The following is a 17,738-nucleotide window of genomic DNA, read 5'->3' on the forward strand; positions in this document are numbered from 1 at the left end:
TGAAGTGTGTGTCAACCAAACTTGACATCCCGCCTTTATTGTTGGGGGTATGTGCGTATTTTGCCGATGCACACCAGAAAAACGCCGGGACGAGCGCTCCTTTCACCCCATTCCAGTGTGTGTGTGTGTGTGTGTGTGTGTGTGTGTGTGTGTGTTTACTACGCATGCATTTGTAAACATTATGTAAATATGCAATCAAGGCACGCTGATGGAGAGCAACCCTGCACCCACAAGACAGAAACACGGCAGCCATCTTTCTCTTTCTCCGTCATTTCTTTTCACAGTGAATCCCGCAAAAATAGCTTTTTAAAAAAAAAAATATATAATCATTTTTATATTATCCCTGCTGATGTTCCGCCGCACGTTAACAAGAGATGTCTTAGTGTCACAGATGGGGGTCCCGCCCCCCCATGAGGTGCCCCCTGTCACTCGCACTGTCAATTACGAATATGCTTCCATAGAAACACACGCAGTCAAGTGATGGGGTGTAAATGACTTGTTCATAGAGTGACTTCAATCCAAGGGGCCGCTTTTGTCATCTGAAAAACACTAGAATACAGGGTGCCCCAAGTGTGACGCGCGGCTGTTTCTTTATTGGCCCCTTGCACATTCTAAAAATAGAATTAAACAAGAAAACAAAAAAAAAATGTTTTAAATGGACAAATCAGCTGTAATTTTTAGGGCTGTCAAAAATAACTTCATTTGAATCATTTCTTTCCACAACACTTACTCATTCTCATTACAAGAACCCAAGATGCATTCAGGGACGCTCTGAACATCACCAAAACAGCTTTTTCATGCGTGTGTGTGTGTGTAAATAAACAGGAATGATGTGCATATTCTTATCAGTCACTTCTTAACTCTTAATTCGGATGTACAATTTGCTACATTTCAGTGTGCTGGAAAATACACTAAAAACAAATACATTTACCTTCAATTACGTGATGTCTTTGAGCGCAACCCCGCATTGTATACACATTATACACAAATGTATATAATCCTGTCCTGTCAGTACAGTAAATATACCTTGAAAATGGGCACATTGCAGACATAGCTGCTAATGGTGATTAATCATGATTAATTCATATAAAAACTGTAATAAATCTACATTTTTAATCATTTGACAGCCCTACTATAATTTTACAAAAATGAAATCAAAATATTAAGAGAAAAAAGTTGTCATTTTATGAGAATATCATAATACTATGAGGAAAAATAACATAATTTTCATAGCATTAAGTTGAAATATTAAAGAAAAAATACTTTTTTTAAGTCATAATATGATGAGAAACAAAGTTGTGATTTTTGGAAATTAGCTTGGGAAAAAAGTGAAATCAAAATGTGGGAATAATGTCACAATATTCTGAAAAAGTACAAGAAGAAAGTTAAAACAGTTGGAACATTTAAAAAAAAAACAAAAGGAAATATTTAGAAAAAAAGGTCAGATTGTAACGAGAAAAAATTTTACAGGAATACACTTGCAATATTATGAGGGAAAATAATAAAATATAATAATAATAATAATAATAATAATAATAATAATAATAATTTCAGTTGAAATATTAAACCATTTTTTAAGTTGTAATATTATGACAAACAAACAAAACAAGAAAGTTGTATTTTTGGGAAAATTAGGTTAGGGTGAAATATATTATGGGAATAAAGTCATCATATTACGAGAAGAACATTTACGAAGTTTATTTAAGAAAAAAGTTGAAATATTTAGAAAATGGAAAAAAAACATCAAAAATCGATAAAGCAGCAGTAAATTTACATCCTGCGATTGCTGCCAAAGGTGCATCACCAAAGTACGGAGAAAGGCTGTGAATGCTTATGCACGTGTGATTTCTTTTTTTTTTCTTTTTTTTTCTTTTTTACAAATTTGCAAACATTTCAAAATAACATTTTCCATGTTGTCATTATGGGGTGTTGTGAGCAGAATTTTCTGGGAAAAAATGAATTTATTCCATTTTGGAATAATGTTGTAAAACAACAAATTGACATTGGAAAAGATCGGGGCTCGAATCTCCGTTGGTGTGTGGGGTTTGCATGTTGTCCCCGTGCGTGAGTGGGTTTCCCCCCACATCCCAAAAACATGCATGTTAGCTTCATTGGAGACTCTAATTGTCCATAGGTATGAATGTGAGTGTGAATGCTTGTTTGTCTATATGTGCCCTGCCATTGGCTGGCCACCAGTCCAGGGTGCACCCCGCTCCTTGCCCGAAGTCAGCTGGGATAGGCTCCAGCATACCCGCCACATAGAAGATGAATGAAAAGTGAGTCGTTTAGGCAAAACATGCAATAACGATAACGAGCACCCAATGTCCTGTTGCACTTTTCCCAGTCGACACACACACTCTTTTGTCACGGATGGGCAGGGCCCCCCCTTCAGGAGTCTCCTGCTTTGGTATTGTGTTACTCCGATCCCTAAGGAGTGTATTCCAAAAAGACAGCAGGAGTGTGTGCATGAGTGCTGGTGGTGGGGGTCAGTTGTCAAGTGATTGTGAGTGCGTGAAAGGCCATGTCCATCATCTTGACAGGCCGACATGCACTTTGGTGTCTTATACATGCAGATGAACACACGCACACACACGCACACACGCACACACACACAGGTTTGTATTGATGTGCAACAGCAGCACTCGTGTACGTGTATGCGTGTGTCTAAGTAGAAACACATTGATTTCTCATGGTGATTCATGACCAGGTGTTTGTGTGTGTGTGTGTGTGTGTGTTTGCGTGTGTGTGTGTGTGTGTCATGTGCCTGACATGTTGACAGGTCAGCTCCGCCCCCCATGACCTCCCCCCAGCCCAACTTCTCCCAGCTGCCCTCTGATGAGGCTGAGTGCTTTTCAATGGGCTTTCAGGGCACGTCCGATGGTGGATGTGCTGGGAAACCAAAGCTGATAAGACTTTTCTTTTTTGAAAGACAATAACAAAAGTGGAATTTGTCAGAGGGTGCAAAGAAAAGGGATAAAAGCAAGCTTGGGGTGTGGTGGTGGTGGATGTATAACTTTCCCAATGGTAAGACCAAGAGCTTGGTAGCGGTCTTCTCAGGACCTTTTTTTTTTTTTTAGCTAAGACGACGGGGGGAAAGGAGCACGGAGGTGAAGGGCAGCAACATGAATGAAAGGATGAGAGGTCACATTTATTTCCTGTGCACCGCCCCCGGGGATAATGGTCCAGTCAGGTCCACAAGGAAGAAGGTCAACACGTCTTAGAATAGAAACCCATGGGGTGTCCTCATTTTGCCTGTATTTGTTTGTATGAGCTAACTCTTCTACTCCTGAACCGCTGCTCACAAGAGGCTGAACGTTTGTCTTAACATGCACCCCTGCTGTGCTGCCTGTGCTGTTATTTTTCTGACGATGACACTGTTATTAAACCCTGAGAAGTGGAGTTGACTTTAATGTCTCACACAAATCAACAAAACACCCTCCGTAACTTAGGCGGGTTTCGTTGAATCACCATGAAATTTGGTGCACACCTTTAAGGGACTGACAAGCACACGAGTGTAAAATTTGAGCAAGATTAATTGAAGAACATGGCTGTCATTCCTACCTCATTCACATTATGTATGTATTCATTTGTGTCAGGTAACCTTTCTACTCCTGAACTGCTGCACACAAAAGGCTGAAAATTTGTCTTAACATGCACCCCTGCTGTGCTGCCTGTGCTATTATTTATCCTCTACATGGTGGCACGGTTATTAAACCCCAAAGTTTGACCCTCATGAGTCAAATTCAGTCTAAATTTCTCACACACACTACAAAACACCCACTGTAATTTTAGAGTGTTTAGCCGAATCACCACAAAATTTGGTACACATCTTTTGGGAACTCAAAAGCAAGTGTGTGTGGAATTTGAGTAAGATTGGTTGAAGAACATGGCCGCCATCCCTACTTTTTTCACATTATGTGTGTATTCTTTTGTGACTCTTTCTAATTCGTAACTGTTCTACTCATGAAGAGACACACACAAAACGATGAAAATGTGTCAATACACGCATGCCTCCTGTGTTACCTGTGCTATTATTTTCCTGACAATTACACCACATGGTGGCGCTGTCATTAAAACCAGAAGTTTAACCCTCATAGGTTGAAATTTCTCACACACTACAAAACTCCCGCTGTGAGTTTAGGGTGTTTAGTCGAATCACCACAAAATTTGGTACACACCTTTAGAGGACTGACAAGCATGTGTGTGTAAAATTAGAGCCAGATTGGTTGAAGAACATGGCCGCCATCAAGCGAAATGTCTTAGCAGCTGTCAAACAATTCCCCCCCAGTTTTTAGCAGTTAATTCATCGACTGTTTCACCATCTCCAGCCTGAGCAGAGTTAAATTTAGCATCATTTGAAACAAAAAGACGACTGACTTTCCCCCCCAAAAAACGTCCAATTCTAATGTAATTTTGCCCTTAAAAGTGCTGGCGACAACACATTTCGCATGATCGTCAGGTGGGACTAATGGCGGAAATTCAATTTGACTTCTCCTTTGAAGTGGTGATGACCCGTTACTTTTGAACATTCCTCCTCATTTGGGGGGGCATCGAGTCGCAGCAGCGGGGTGCCGGACGGTGCTGTTCCCCTCGGATCTGCACGGATTCCCCATTCACGAAAGAGAACGGGATGGAGAGAGACTGCGGCGGCGCGATTGTGGCTGAGTGACGTCTGGGTACAAAGACGCCTTTCATCTTCACGATCGTCAACAATTAGCAGCTGCATAAATGTTCCATGGAGACAAATAGCTGAGTGATGACTTAGGAGCACGTCTTGTCTAACTAAGTTCATGAAGCCATGTGTCAAATGGCGCAACAGTAAAGAAAAAAAACAACTCATTTGTGACTTTGTTGATGACTTTGGCTGCATGCAAAATTAGGGGACGTCTCTGTGACGCCCCCCACAGGTTGTGGTGACAATGCTTTGAAAGACATGCTAGCATACGTGCTAGCATACATGTAATACACAACGCATCAAAGTTTCAACATCATGAGACAAATGCTCAGTGACTTACGGTTAATGACCTGCAGGCTTATTTACTATCATTTCAAAACATATGTATTGCAAATGTGTTATTAATATTAATTTTGTATTCCCTTTTTAAACTTTATTTTTCATTATTTTACTTTTATACTGTTGTAAAATTAGATTATTTATATTATTGTAAAAATACTGTATATGTTAAGTTTTATTTGAATAGTTGTATCCTGTAATTTAATATTTTTTTACTTAATATAAATATATTTAAATAACTGCAAATGTTTTTAATATAAAAAATGTAATATTTAAAACATATTTTTACAATAATATAATAAACAATTACATTTACAATAAATAATAAATAATAAATGTATTAAAGTAAAAACCAAATTAATATTACTAAGAAAAACAACTTTAAAAATATTTTTTTAAATCAAAAAGACAGTCTTTCTTGCTAATTGTATTTGTTGTCAATATTGACAGAAAACCTTATATTTTTTTGTTGTCAAATCCAAATTGAAATGACAATTTTTCTATTAATTACTAATGACAAATTAATGTAGTAATTCATTATTATTTATTATTAACAAAATTATAAAATAGAATTATACAAGCGGCCCACTGAAGATAACCATAACTGCGATGTGGCCCACGGTGAAAACAAGTTTGACGCCCCTGCCTTAAGGTGTGTACCAAATTTGGTGGGTGTTTTGTAGAGCTGTGTGAGAAATTTCAAGTACAACCTTGTCGTTTAATAACAGTGCCACCATGTGTTGTATTTGTCCAAAAAGTAATAGCACATGCAACACAGTGGGGGTGCACATTTTGACAAGTTTTCAGCTCCTTGTGTGCAGCGCTGCAAGAGTAGAAGCGTTAGCTTTTCACAAACAAATTGTTCTCATGAGAGTATTTTAACATTTTTCTTATTATTTTTATGCAATTTTTTCTGTTGATATATGTTACAATTAGTTGTCGGATCTCCTAAGTATGGTGATCTTTACTTTTCTCATCAATTAATAATATTATAATATAATGTCACAACATAATATTATCGCATATACATAATATTAAGGGCCGCACGGTGGTCTAGTGGTTAGCACGTTGGCCAACACAGTAACAGCTTGGAGATCGGGAAGACCTGGGTTCGATTCTCCCCTGGGCATTTCTGTGTGGAGTTTGCATGTTCTCCCCGTGTGCGCGTGGGTTTTCTCCGGGTACTCCGGCTTCCTCCCACATTCCCAAAAACATGCAGGTGAGGTTCATTGGCGACTCTAAATTGTCCATAGGTATGAATGTGAGTGTGAATGGTTGTTTGTCTATATGTGCCCTGCGATTGGCTGGCGACCAGTCCAGGGTGTACCCCGCCTGTCGCCCGAAGTCAGCTGGGATAGGCTCCAGCATGCCCCCGCGACCCTAATGAGGAAGAAGCGGTATAGAAAATGGATGGATGGATGGATACATAATATTAAATATTCATATTAAATTTGAACTATTTTAAAATAGCGGTTGTTGCTATTCAGTGAAAAGCATGTATCGCCGAATTTTGAGAGGGGTGTGTGTGGGGGTGAAAAACAAACAAACAAATATTTAAAAAAATAATTACAAAACAAGCAAAATCAAGTTGTAATTTTGGAAAATTAGTTTAGGGAAAGAGTTATAATATTATGGAAATAAAGTCATGATATTACAAGAAGAAAATGTACAAAACCTAACTGCAGAAATAAAAAAAAAAAACAGCTGTAATTTTAAGAGAATCAAGTCAAACTATTGAGACAAATAAGTTCAATTCTAATGAGAATATTGGATTTTTTTTTAAGCCTTATGGCTTAAAAAAAATCAAATTATATCATGAGAAACAAGCAAAACAAAATAAAGTTGTAATTTTTGGAAATTTAGGTTGAGGAAAAAGTTATATTATTACAGGAATAAAGTCAAAATATTATGGGAATAAAGTCATAATTACGAGAAGAAAGTTGAAATATTTGGAAAATGTTTGGTAATGGTAATGGTTTAATTATTTTCAACATGCATACAAGTTACATTGAAATAAGGAAGAATCAAAGCTTATTTAATCCTACCCCCCATCCGTTTCACATCTATTGCAATACATTTGTTCACTTCCTGTATTCCAAATACAGTCAAACCTGTCTTAGCGGCCACCTTTATAGAACGGCCACCTGCCTATAGCGGCCACTGAAAAATCCCCCGCAGAAAATGTACATGTTATAGACCCTGTGTATAGCAGTCACCTGTCTAATGCAGCCAGCGGCCACCCATTTTGTCTCCCTTGGTCAATATCTGACCGCATATAGCGGCCAAATTACCGACTCAAGTAGAAGCTTCATGCACGAAAAAGTTTTGTTTTCCAATCAATGAAGCCGTCGTGTGTAGACTTTAATTACTGAGTCCTAGCTCAGTCACAATCATTCACAAGATCCACACAAACTGTCAGTTGTTTCACATAAAAAAGCCATCTTCTTTGGAGCTTGTTGCAGACAGTGACACCGTTTATTTCCTGGTGTGAGACGATGTGCACAATGTGTGTCAATACTGTAATGCCGCTTGTTGTGGGGAAGGAGAGACTCACGTCGCCGATGCACTTTAATGGCTTTATTAACAGCGGAGAACACTGCAGGACTTTACATCCACTGTAGTAGTATATATACTGTAGTAGCACAGCTTTGTTCTGTGGGTGGTGTAGAATAACAAGCCTAGTTGTTCTTTACTACTTTTATCCGCTGTCCCACAGTGCCTTCTACTGGTCAACATGTAACAGTATAATTATACTGTATGTATCTGCAAACACAACAAGCTTCTAATCATAGACATGTTAATATGTGCACACAAATTCAAAATGGCCGCCAACCTGTCTATAACCGCCACCTGCCTATAGCGGCCACTTTTGCCGTTTCCCTTTGGTGGCCGCTATAGACAGGTTTGACTGTATACTCTATCCCAGTTTTAAATGCGTAGAAAAATAATGAGGTAATATAACAATGTGGTAGGAGTCATGGTTGTAATCACTGTAAATAGATTATATGACAGTCATAATAAACAATAATAATAAACATACAGTATAATAACTAGACAAGCACTCGGAGAGTGCAGACCTCTGCCAAGCGCCATAGTACCCCCCATATTGGGATTCACTCCAAAATAATAATCCTACATTTTGATATTTTGTAGGACCTGTTGGAAACTTATCATGTATTTTTTGTGCTCTGACCATTTTTTGTTTTTTATCTCACAATGTGAAAGAATGCCTTAAAAAAATTCCTGGATCCAGACGGTGATCCGAATCACCCCCAAAATGTAATCAGTTCTTCCATACCCCATTTCCGACACACACAAAAATGAAAAGTTTGTAGTAATTGTAGTGTTGGCTAGACAAAGCATTGGATGTACTTGTACACAGTGGTTCAAGTCTCTTCTTGTACTGTTTCTTGAACTCACTCATTTTAGTACATTGCTGGAGTTCCTTCCTCAAGCCAGCAAAAATGGCTGAAAAAAAGAGCGAGTCTTTTTCACCTACATGACAAAGCTGAGATGCAGTTTTTCTTGAATGATATACAACTTGTTAGCATATCTACATGTGTTGCTTTACAAAATATCAAAGTGGCAAAGTTGCATCCTTTTTCACTATGTGGCCCTCGCTGGACAAACGTTTGGACACCCCTGCGTACCATAATAAGTCCATCTTAAGAGCATAAAAAAATAAATACATCAAAATATCTAAGCGCCATCAGCCGAGCAAATTGGCTCATCTCTTTAGTGATCACTCCTTTTCATCTTTTTGTAGCGTCTCCTCATCCAAACCATGTGGGGCGGGCATGTCTAAAGCTGAAGGTGTATGTCAGACCTCCCGGTAAGTCCCGCACACACACACACACACACACACACATGCACATTACACGTCCTGATTGGCTATCAGAGTAAAATTAGAGAGGAATAAGAGGTCTGATAGAATGGCCCTCGCACCCCAGTGTGCACAAGTGTGAACGAACAGGCAGGTGTGCGTGTGCTTGTGTGTGTGTGTGTGTGTGTGTGTGTGTGTGTGTACGTGTGTATACACCTTCCACTTGAATATATCACACTGAGACCTTGTGTTCTTGCACAAAATGTCTGGCAAGCATCATTTCCTTGTAAGATAAACTCAAGTAAAATTACAGTTACACATATAAGACCATTTTTCAGACCATTTAGACCATTTTGCATTGTTGGATTTTAAGGAGGGTCTAAGTAGATCTTCAAAATGAAAAAAGGAGACATGGGAGTGAGACAAAAAATGTTCTGAGCAAACGGTGTTTTGAATAAACAGTTTGTTCCATGAAATTGTATTGATTTGTTCCCAACGGTCTATGATCTTCATTCCGTAGCATGTCGCTTAGCTGCACTGCTACCAGTAGTGTGTGTGCGTATTTGGGGTTTTTTGGTCAAACAAGCGTTGACGTGAAATGGGCTGTTCATCAGCTGATCAAAAGTTGAAGAGCACAGCCTTTAAAAGCCAAAATGTTGGCAAAAACGTGGACTGAATGTGATTTAGTGTCAGGTGTTCACACCTCTTGATGGCAAAGGCAAAAGAGCTTTCTCTCTTTGAACGCGGTGGGATTGTTGAGTTGCATAAGCAGGGCCTCTCGCATTGCTGCTGAGGTTGGAGGAAACAAGACAGTCATTTGAAACTACTTCAAAGATTCTGACGGTTGCAGAACAAAAAAGTAAATTGGTAGACCCAAAAAATCCCATTGACTGTCCATCAAGACATGGGACCATCCTCAGCCCAAATCAAGGTTGTTACCGGTGCCGAGTGCAGTCCAATAACTATCAGACGCCATCTGCGAGAGAAGGCTTTTAAGAAGAAAGAACATCTTCAAAGGTCTCGTCTCCTTCAACGCCACAAAATTGCCGTTTGGAATTTGCAGGAGAACACGGGACATTGAAAGGTGGAAGAAGGTTTTATTCTCTGATGAGAAAAACTGGAACCTTGACAGTCCTGAAAGCTTCCAACGTTACTGGCATGACAAGGAGTTCCCACCGGAGATGTTTTCCACACGGCACAGTGGAGTGGGCGCCATCATGATCCTTCAATGGAACAATGAAGCTTCAGGTTGTGCAGGGGCATCAGACGGCAGCTGGCTATGCGGAGATGTTGCAGGGTGGGCATCCCTCATGACCGAAGGCCCTCGTCTGTGTGGTAATGACTGGCTTTTCAACAGGACAACGCTGCACTTCACAATGCTCGCCTGAAAATGGAATAAGCTCACTCTTTTGGACCATCCTGCGTGTTCCCCCTACAGTATCTAAATCCAAGTAAGAACATTTGGGGATGGATGTCAAGGGACGTTTACAAAAATGGACATCAGTTCCAGACAGTGGATGCCCTCCGTGAAGCCATCTTCACCACCTGGAGCAACATTCCCACTAGCCTCCTGGAAACACTGGCATCAAGCATACCCAAACCCATTTTTCACCTCATTAAGTTCTTTTCTTCTTCATTTTATTTCTATTTTAGGGGGGTTTCAGGGTTTTTTAAGCTATGGTCTTAAACTTTTTGATCAGCTAATCAGCCGCCTATTTCACTTTATTGCTTGTTTGCAATAACTTGCTTACTCAATAAGTAACAACTTCAGGTTCTGTTGTTAAATAAAGTTTAAAAATATGAGATAATGTCGCACATTTTTTTATTACGCCAACCAAAAAGCTCTGTTTTACCCGTCCACACACAAACACTCAGTTGCAGTTTTTGAAAATGTCCACTCTGGCTGGAGTTTTTTTAACGGACATTTATGCAAATTAGATGATGGTGTCATCTCACCCCCGCCACAACGCCACAGATAGATTATAATACTGCAGTGGATCATTATACAAGTTTAAAAAACAAGTAATTGAGAGTAAATTCCAATTTAATGTAATCAGTGCTGGAAAAGTGCTTGAATTTCATGGTGGAAAAAGTGTATGGACCCCCACCACTCCACCCACACATACACACACACACACACACACACACTAAACAAGGATGTTTCTACTACGCTTGTGCATTATGCAATAAGAAGAAGAAGAAGAAGAAGAAGAAGAAGAAGAAGAATAGGCCAAAGTGCAAGCTAATTATCATTATTATCATGTACTGTAGAAAACTGGTGTCGTCTTTGATTGTATTCGGTGGATAAAAAAAATACAAACACCCAGATAGAAGAATGCTGTGAATGTAGGTCAAATTGCAGGAAGCCATTACGCAACTCTCGTTTTGAAAGTCGAGCGAGTGAGGCAGATTTGGAAGGCGAGCCCGACGCGCAGCATCAAACCTGCCTAGTAACTCATCTCCCTTGATAGACGCGCTCTTTGAAGTTGTCAGTGGAAAAAATGGACGGGTGCCAGCTTTCCAGGCTGGCATCGTAAGCATCCCGGGGATCGGCGATACACACGTGATACACTTCCTGCAATGTTTTTCATTCTTTTACACTGCCGTTTGTCTTTTTAGATGATGTGAGCGTGCAATTAATGAAATCTGTCCGTCATTGACAACTCTTCTCATGTGTGAAATCCTGTCATGGTGTGTGTGCGTGTGCGTGTGCGTGTGTGTCTGTGTGTGTCTGTGTGTGTCAGCTGCTCCAGATTCTGCGAATCTCTGTGATTAAACTGTAATTAGGTTGGTTAAACCCCCCGCAGAGCTGCGCTGCTGTCGCATCCTCCCACCTTCCTTCGTCAGCCTCTGTCATCTTCTCGCTCCAGCTTTTCCTCGCTTGATGGAGGCAAAAAGTTGTGCACAGGCCACGTTTCCACCCGGCGGAATGATTCAAGCCTGATCCAGTTTGTGTTTCTCCTGCGGAGTGCAGCGCACGGCGTGACGACTGTCGTTGTCCGGCAGTGGCCCCAACTCATTGTGTCTGACGACTATCGTTTTGTACCACAAAAGAGTGAACCCTTTCTTGTCTGGGCATGCCTCGACCTTTTAGAGGATGAATACTTTGGATTCTGCACCAACCTTTCAGACTGGAGCTGTCCTGTCTAGTTTGACTAGAGCTGTTTGACTAGAGCTACCTAGTCATTGAGCATGAAGTGATGAAGCCTACTCAGAGACAACCTGAACAGTCCAGTTGTGATTGATTCAATGCCCTGAGAACACAATGACCAGGGTGAATGCGAATATTCACAGGCACACTATGCTGCTGTGTAGCACAGTATAGCTATCCCGGCTAGCGCTATCCTGGGGGAGAAACACGAGGCCGATCAAGGTTGACTGTTACCAAATGTACTACGGTGAACCTAACTGATCACTTGGTGGAATCTGGCTTTCGGTACTTGCCACTGTGCTTGGCATTCCAAAGGGTAGGGTTTTCAAAAAGCTGTCTCGTACGGATCCTTGATTTTGGTATAACTATGGGGGGACTATGTCACTCAGCGACCATGGCTTTCACTTTCCTGTGGTAGAAACACAAGCCAGATCAAGGTTGACCGCTGACCAACCACTTGGTGTTTTTTCGTTGTCAGATCAGATTTTTTTGTCGCCTCTCCTCTCTTGTGTTCCAGATGGCTCAGGATACGATTCCCCAGAGCCCTTCTTGACCGACGGATGTTCGAGCTGGAGGCCGGATTCCCTGGTCCTGGTAGCCGCTCTGGCCTGGCTGCTGCTGGGACTCTTCTCCTGGCTGTGACCCCCCACTGTCTTCCTTGGAGTTACTGCCCCGGGATGCTGGGCTGGGGTGAGCTGGGTCTGGGCTGGGCTGGGCCAGGCTGGCTGTCCCTCTAACTTCACCACCCCCCTCAGGGAAGCCCTTTTTGACTCTCCTTCCCCCTTCCTTACCACTCCCCCACTATTTACAACGCGACCACCAGCCACCACCACTGCCAGCCGCCCGGCCCACCCTCCATGGCCCAACCACGGACACCCTTCCCGAGCCTGGCCTCCCCAAGTCTACAGGGTGGACCGGATATGTTGCACTCTGGGAAACGTCCTTTCACTGGTATCAGGATCCCCTTTTTTGACGTGACTATAGACTCTTGGCCAGGGATGGGGTACATGTATCCAAGGGTATGATTACACTTGTCATCATATGATCAGAGCATTCGGAGGCCAATCTGGGTGATTTTCTACTCTCAAAGCCTGAAATGTTGAATACAATCTAGTCAAATCCCAGACCACACGATCACATGATGACAACTTTAACTATAGCCCCCTTGGAGGTCAGGGTGGGTTCCGGGTGGGCCTGGCAAGGTGTATATTTTCAGGTGGGATGTGTTCTTGTCTCGTTTGTGTTTCTAAACAAAGCATTTATCACCGCCTGCTCTCAGGACAGGCGCCGTCTGCACTTGTCTTATTAGTCCCGACGGGTTGGGTGACTTCTGGAACCATGACTTTACTCCTGTATGAATGTACCACTGGTCACCCACCTCTTTTGTCTTTGTGTCCTTGTTACAACTGTGGTCACTTCTCTCGGACTGGGGTTCTGGGGAGCGGTTTCTGGGTAATGTGGGGTTGGGGACGGGGGGCGGTTTATGGAGGTTCAACTACGGTAAAGGCGAGGAGAAGACGAGGTGGCGACACTCCAAGTTGCATGACCACTGTGAAACCCTCAGAACAGCCGTGTTTGTATTGATGATCTATTTTTTCATGGGGAGAACCAGAACCACCCTGCTGCCACTCTCGCTCTTCCCGGAGACTATTCAGACAGCGGAAGGGAGGATTCCTGCTCTCTCCTAGTCCCACTTATTCAAGAACATTGTGGACACATTGGACACGCTGGGTGGATTTGACTAGGAAAATGTCCCCCAGAGACTGAAGTGGACCACAAGGAACGTTAACGCTGACTGGAACTGGTCTTTTGGGGGCATTCAACCAGTCTACAGGGAAGCGCATGGACTGTGGCGTGTGTGGTATCACCACAAACACATGCACACACACAAACATACACACACACACACACACACACATCAATGGACTGGACTGAAGACAGAACGTGTCACTGACGGAATTTTGCTGGGAAGCAAACAAAGTGAGCGAGCACTGTGAACACATAAGACACACACATGCAGATAAACTGACATCGGCCTGTTTTCACAAGGATTTAGTAGGATCTCGTACAAAGACTACACTTACTGTATGTTAGTAGAGAAATATTACTTTTTTTGGATTACTTTTAAAAATAGTGCTTTTTTTATGGATTCACTTATGAAAACAAGCATTAGCCTGTTTCCACCAGAGGTTAGTAGAATTTAGAATTCAGTACGAAAAGTACACAGAACAGTACAATGCAAAATGTGGCATTTTTTATAAATCTTTTTTTTTGGAGTTTTTTTGGAGTTTACTAGTAAAACGTAAATCTTTTTTTTTTCTAATGAATTACCGGTACTTAAAAAAAAAAAAAAAAACATTTTGGAGTTTACTAGTAAAACTATTGCTTTTATGACATCTATTCATCTATATAAAAAAAAAAAGATTAAAAATGGACTTGCTTTCACAAGGATTTAGTAGGATTTCATGCAAAAAGTACACTTTAATTACTGGAAAAATTGACATTTTGGGGGGTTACTAGTAAAACCTTTTTTAATGACTTTACATGTGGAGACAGACATACCAGACACATTTTCAGAAGACCAAAAGTATACTTAAATTAGTCAAAATATTTAATTTACATTAAATTATTGTTTTTTTCTAACACATTTATGAATGAAAACATATTTAAAAACTACACTTAAATTAGTAGAACATTTAAAATTTGGTAAAGCTGTAGTTTTTTCTAATTAATTAATTTATGAAGGCTTGTTTTCACAATAATTTAATAGGATTTCATATAATAGCTACTGAAATAAAAAAAAAAGTGTACATTTTTGGGTTGTTGTAAAATTATAATGTCATTGTAACATTTTTAAATGAATAGACTTCCTGAAAATTATGAAAACTGGCCTGTTTTCACAAGTATTTAGTAGTATTCCATTCAAAAAGTATGCTTAAATTAGTGTAAACTGTGACATTTTGGGCGTTTTCTTGTAAATTATATTTTTTTTCATACAGATTAAATTATGGAAAAAAACATTGACTTGTTATCCCCAAACTTTAGTAGGATTCATACAAAAAGGAGACTTAAATTTGTAGAAAAATGTACATTTTAGCCTTTTGCCTTGTAAAACTTAATGAATTAATGTCATTCAAATAGTAGTAACTCAGGGGTGTCCAAACATTTTCCAGCGAGGTAAAAAATGAAAGGATGCAACTTTGCCACATCCATATTTTGCAAAGCAACGCATGTAGCTATGCTAACAAGTTAGATATATTTCAAGAAAAAAATGCATCTCAGCTTTGTCATATAGGTGAAAAAGTCTATTATTAATATCAACTTCACTCTTTGCCCTTTTTTTACCCATTTTTCCCGTTGTTTTTTTTCCAAATATTGAAACTTTCTTCTTCTGTAATATTATGCCTTTATTTCCATAATATTTTGACTTTATTTCCATACTATTACAACTTTTTGTTTCTCATAATTTTACAACTTTAAAGATTTTTTTCTTCTTTAATATTTCAACTTCATGCTTCTAAAATGTTGTTATTTTTTCTCATAATATTACAACGTTATCCTCGTGACATTTTTTCTTGTTAGATTAAAATGTTTTTCATGCAATATTTTAATTTATTTTTGTAAAATTACAGCTATTTTTTCCATTTGTGCTGTTTGGGGGTTTTTTTAGGTATCGTGTTAAATTATAAGAAAAATGTGCCACGAACCGCAAATGGCCCACGGGCCACACTTTGGACACCCCTGACCTAACTGCTTTGAAATGTTAGCAAAATATTGTATTTTTGTGGGAAAAAAATAACTGGAGTTTCACGCGGGTGCGGCCACACTCGCTTCTTCTACTTTTGTACAATTTACTACTAAATTCTTGTGACATGTAAAGAAAAACACCCAGCAATACATGGCATGCACATACACACACACACACACACACACACACACACACACACACACACAAACAAGGGGAAGCACCTCCTTCCCTGTTTCCTCGTATTTTTGTAGCATTTAAAAATCACTGTCGTGTGGGATGCAGTGATGGGTGGGGGCGGGGGCGGTGTAGCCTGTGGAAGATTAAAACAAACAAAAAAAAGCCGTGTCTTCTTCTATTCCACTGATTCCCGTCGTTCTTCTTTGGTTTATGATGATCGCTAGTGGTGTAGGTAGGATGCCTCCGAGCCTGCGCGCCAACATGTACGACTTTGTCTACTCTTTTGGTTGTTTGTTTGTGCTGTTCTTTTTTGGGTTTTTTTGTGGCCGATTGAGAGTAAACACAGAAAGGAGAAACACACAAATAAAGATTGTCTTTTTGTCTACTTGGAAATGGAATCCAGTGGGATTTATTGCAGTGTGGGTGCACGTGTTGATTAGAATGGATCCCCCCCCTCTTTCAGTGTGATGTCTTTATTTTTGCATCGACCTGTGACGTCAGCGTTTTGGGACAGAGAGCGCTGGCAGTCAAAAAGCGTGAAATTATTCCGATGAAATCAAGCCTGTCCAACCCTCGTGTCTTCCTCCCACGGCGATGTGACAGCTCATCTGGCTGAAGACACGCTCACAAGCATGCTGCACCCTCTGGCTTGCATCAGGTACTTGAAATCACGCTGGAGGTGCATGTCTGCTCATTTGACTTCACTTCACTCTTTGCTGCGCTACGTTGACTTCAACGGCATCATTTCTACTTGTGGACCAATCGCAACCTTCCAGGCTTGGGTTGCCATGGCTACCTTGTATCATCTACAGGATCTTCCGTCTCAGGGGTGGCCAAGCTGCGGCCTGCGGTCAGCTGGGGTAGGCTCCCGCAACCCTAGTGAGGACAAGCGGCATAGAAAATGAATGAATGTCACATTTTTGCTTGATTGCGAAATATGTTGAGGTCGCCAGGGAAGTAAGCAAGGAGGACTACCCAGCATGCCTTGCGGCACAAGTTACGTTTAGCGCTTAGGTGTTGTTTATCACTCACGTAGTAGCAGTTGATTTATGTGATGTGTTACTGTAACTTGCTCGGGATGTTCTGTTTCCTTCCGTTGCACCGTGAGTACGTATGTTGTTCAAAACGTTTGCCCACCCCCTTTGTTCGCTCAGATGGACCCTTTTGATCTGTTCAGGTTTTGAAGCAATAAGTGCCGAAACCTGTTCCAGGTTCAAGTTGTCGGAAATCAGACCTAAAAAGAAGTTAGCCACTGTTAATCTGAAGCCGCAAAACATGAAAATAATTTGTTTTAACAACAAAGTCGATTTATGTTGCAGATGCGCCTCACACATTTGACTTATTGACAACACTAATTGCTGCACAAGTGTAAAAGGAAGTTAACCACTGTAAAAATGGCTCGCCACATGATTCTGAATAGTTCACAAAGGGTCAAAGAATATTTGCTTCAACTTTTAGTCGTTTTTTACAAGTGTTCAGTTTAGACTTTATGACTCTTAGTTTTTTTGGTGGTCGCGGGGGAAGCAGTCTCAGTTGGGAAGCCCAGACTTCCAGGTCCCCGGCCACCTCCTCCAGTTCCACCGGGAGGATACCAAGGCGTTCCCAGGCCAGCTGCGAGACATAATCCCTCCAGCGTGTCCTAGGAGAAGTCCTCCTTTTCCCGGCTGGGCATGCCTGGAACACCTCACCAGGGAGGTGACCGGGTGGCATCCGGACTAGATGCCGGAGCCACCTCAACTGGCTCCTCTCGATGTGAAGGAGCAGTGTTATTTCATGTCTACAGGGTTCTGATCATGTCAAAGTGTGTATGTAGAAAGTCATAAAC

General features: G+C 40.9%; 1 protein-coding gene across 1 annotated transcript in view; it reads left to right on the plus strand.

Moving 5' to 3' along the window:
• Positions 1–17,738, plus strand: part of efna2a (ephrin-A2a) — a 102,323-nt gene extending 84,585 nt beyond the window's left edge. The window contains exons 4-5 of the mRNA XM_054797223.1: positions 8,781–8,846; positions 12,506–17,738. Of these exons, the coding sequence (XP_054653198.1) occupies positions 8,781–8,846; positions 12,506–12,630 (191 nt within the window). The 3' untranslated portion in view covers positions 12,631–17,738. The remainder of the gene's footprint in view (positions 1–8,780; positions 8,847–12,505) is intronic.

This window comes from Dunckerocampus dactyliophorus, chromosome 13 (assembly GCF_027744805.1).
Source record: "Dunckerocampus dactyliophorus isolate RoL2022-P2 chromosome 13, RoL_Ddac_1.1, whole genome shotgun sequence".
NCBI lineage: Eukaryota > Metazoa > Chordata > Actinopteri > Syngnathiformes > Syngnathidae > Dunckerocampus > Dunckerocampus dactyliophorus.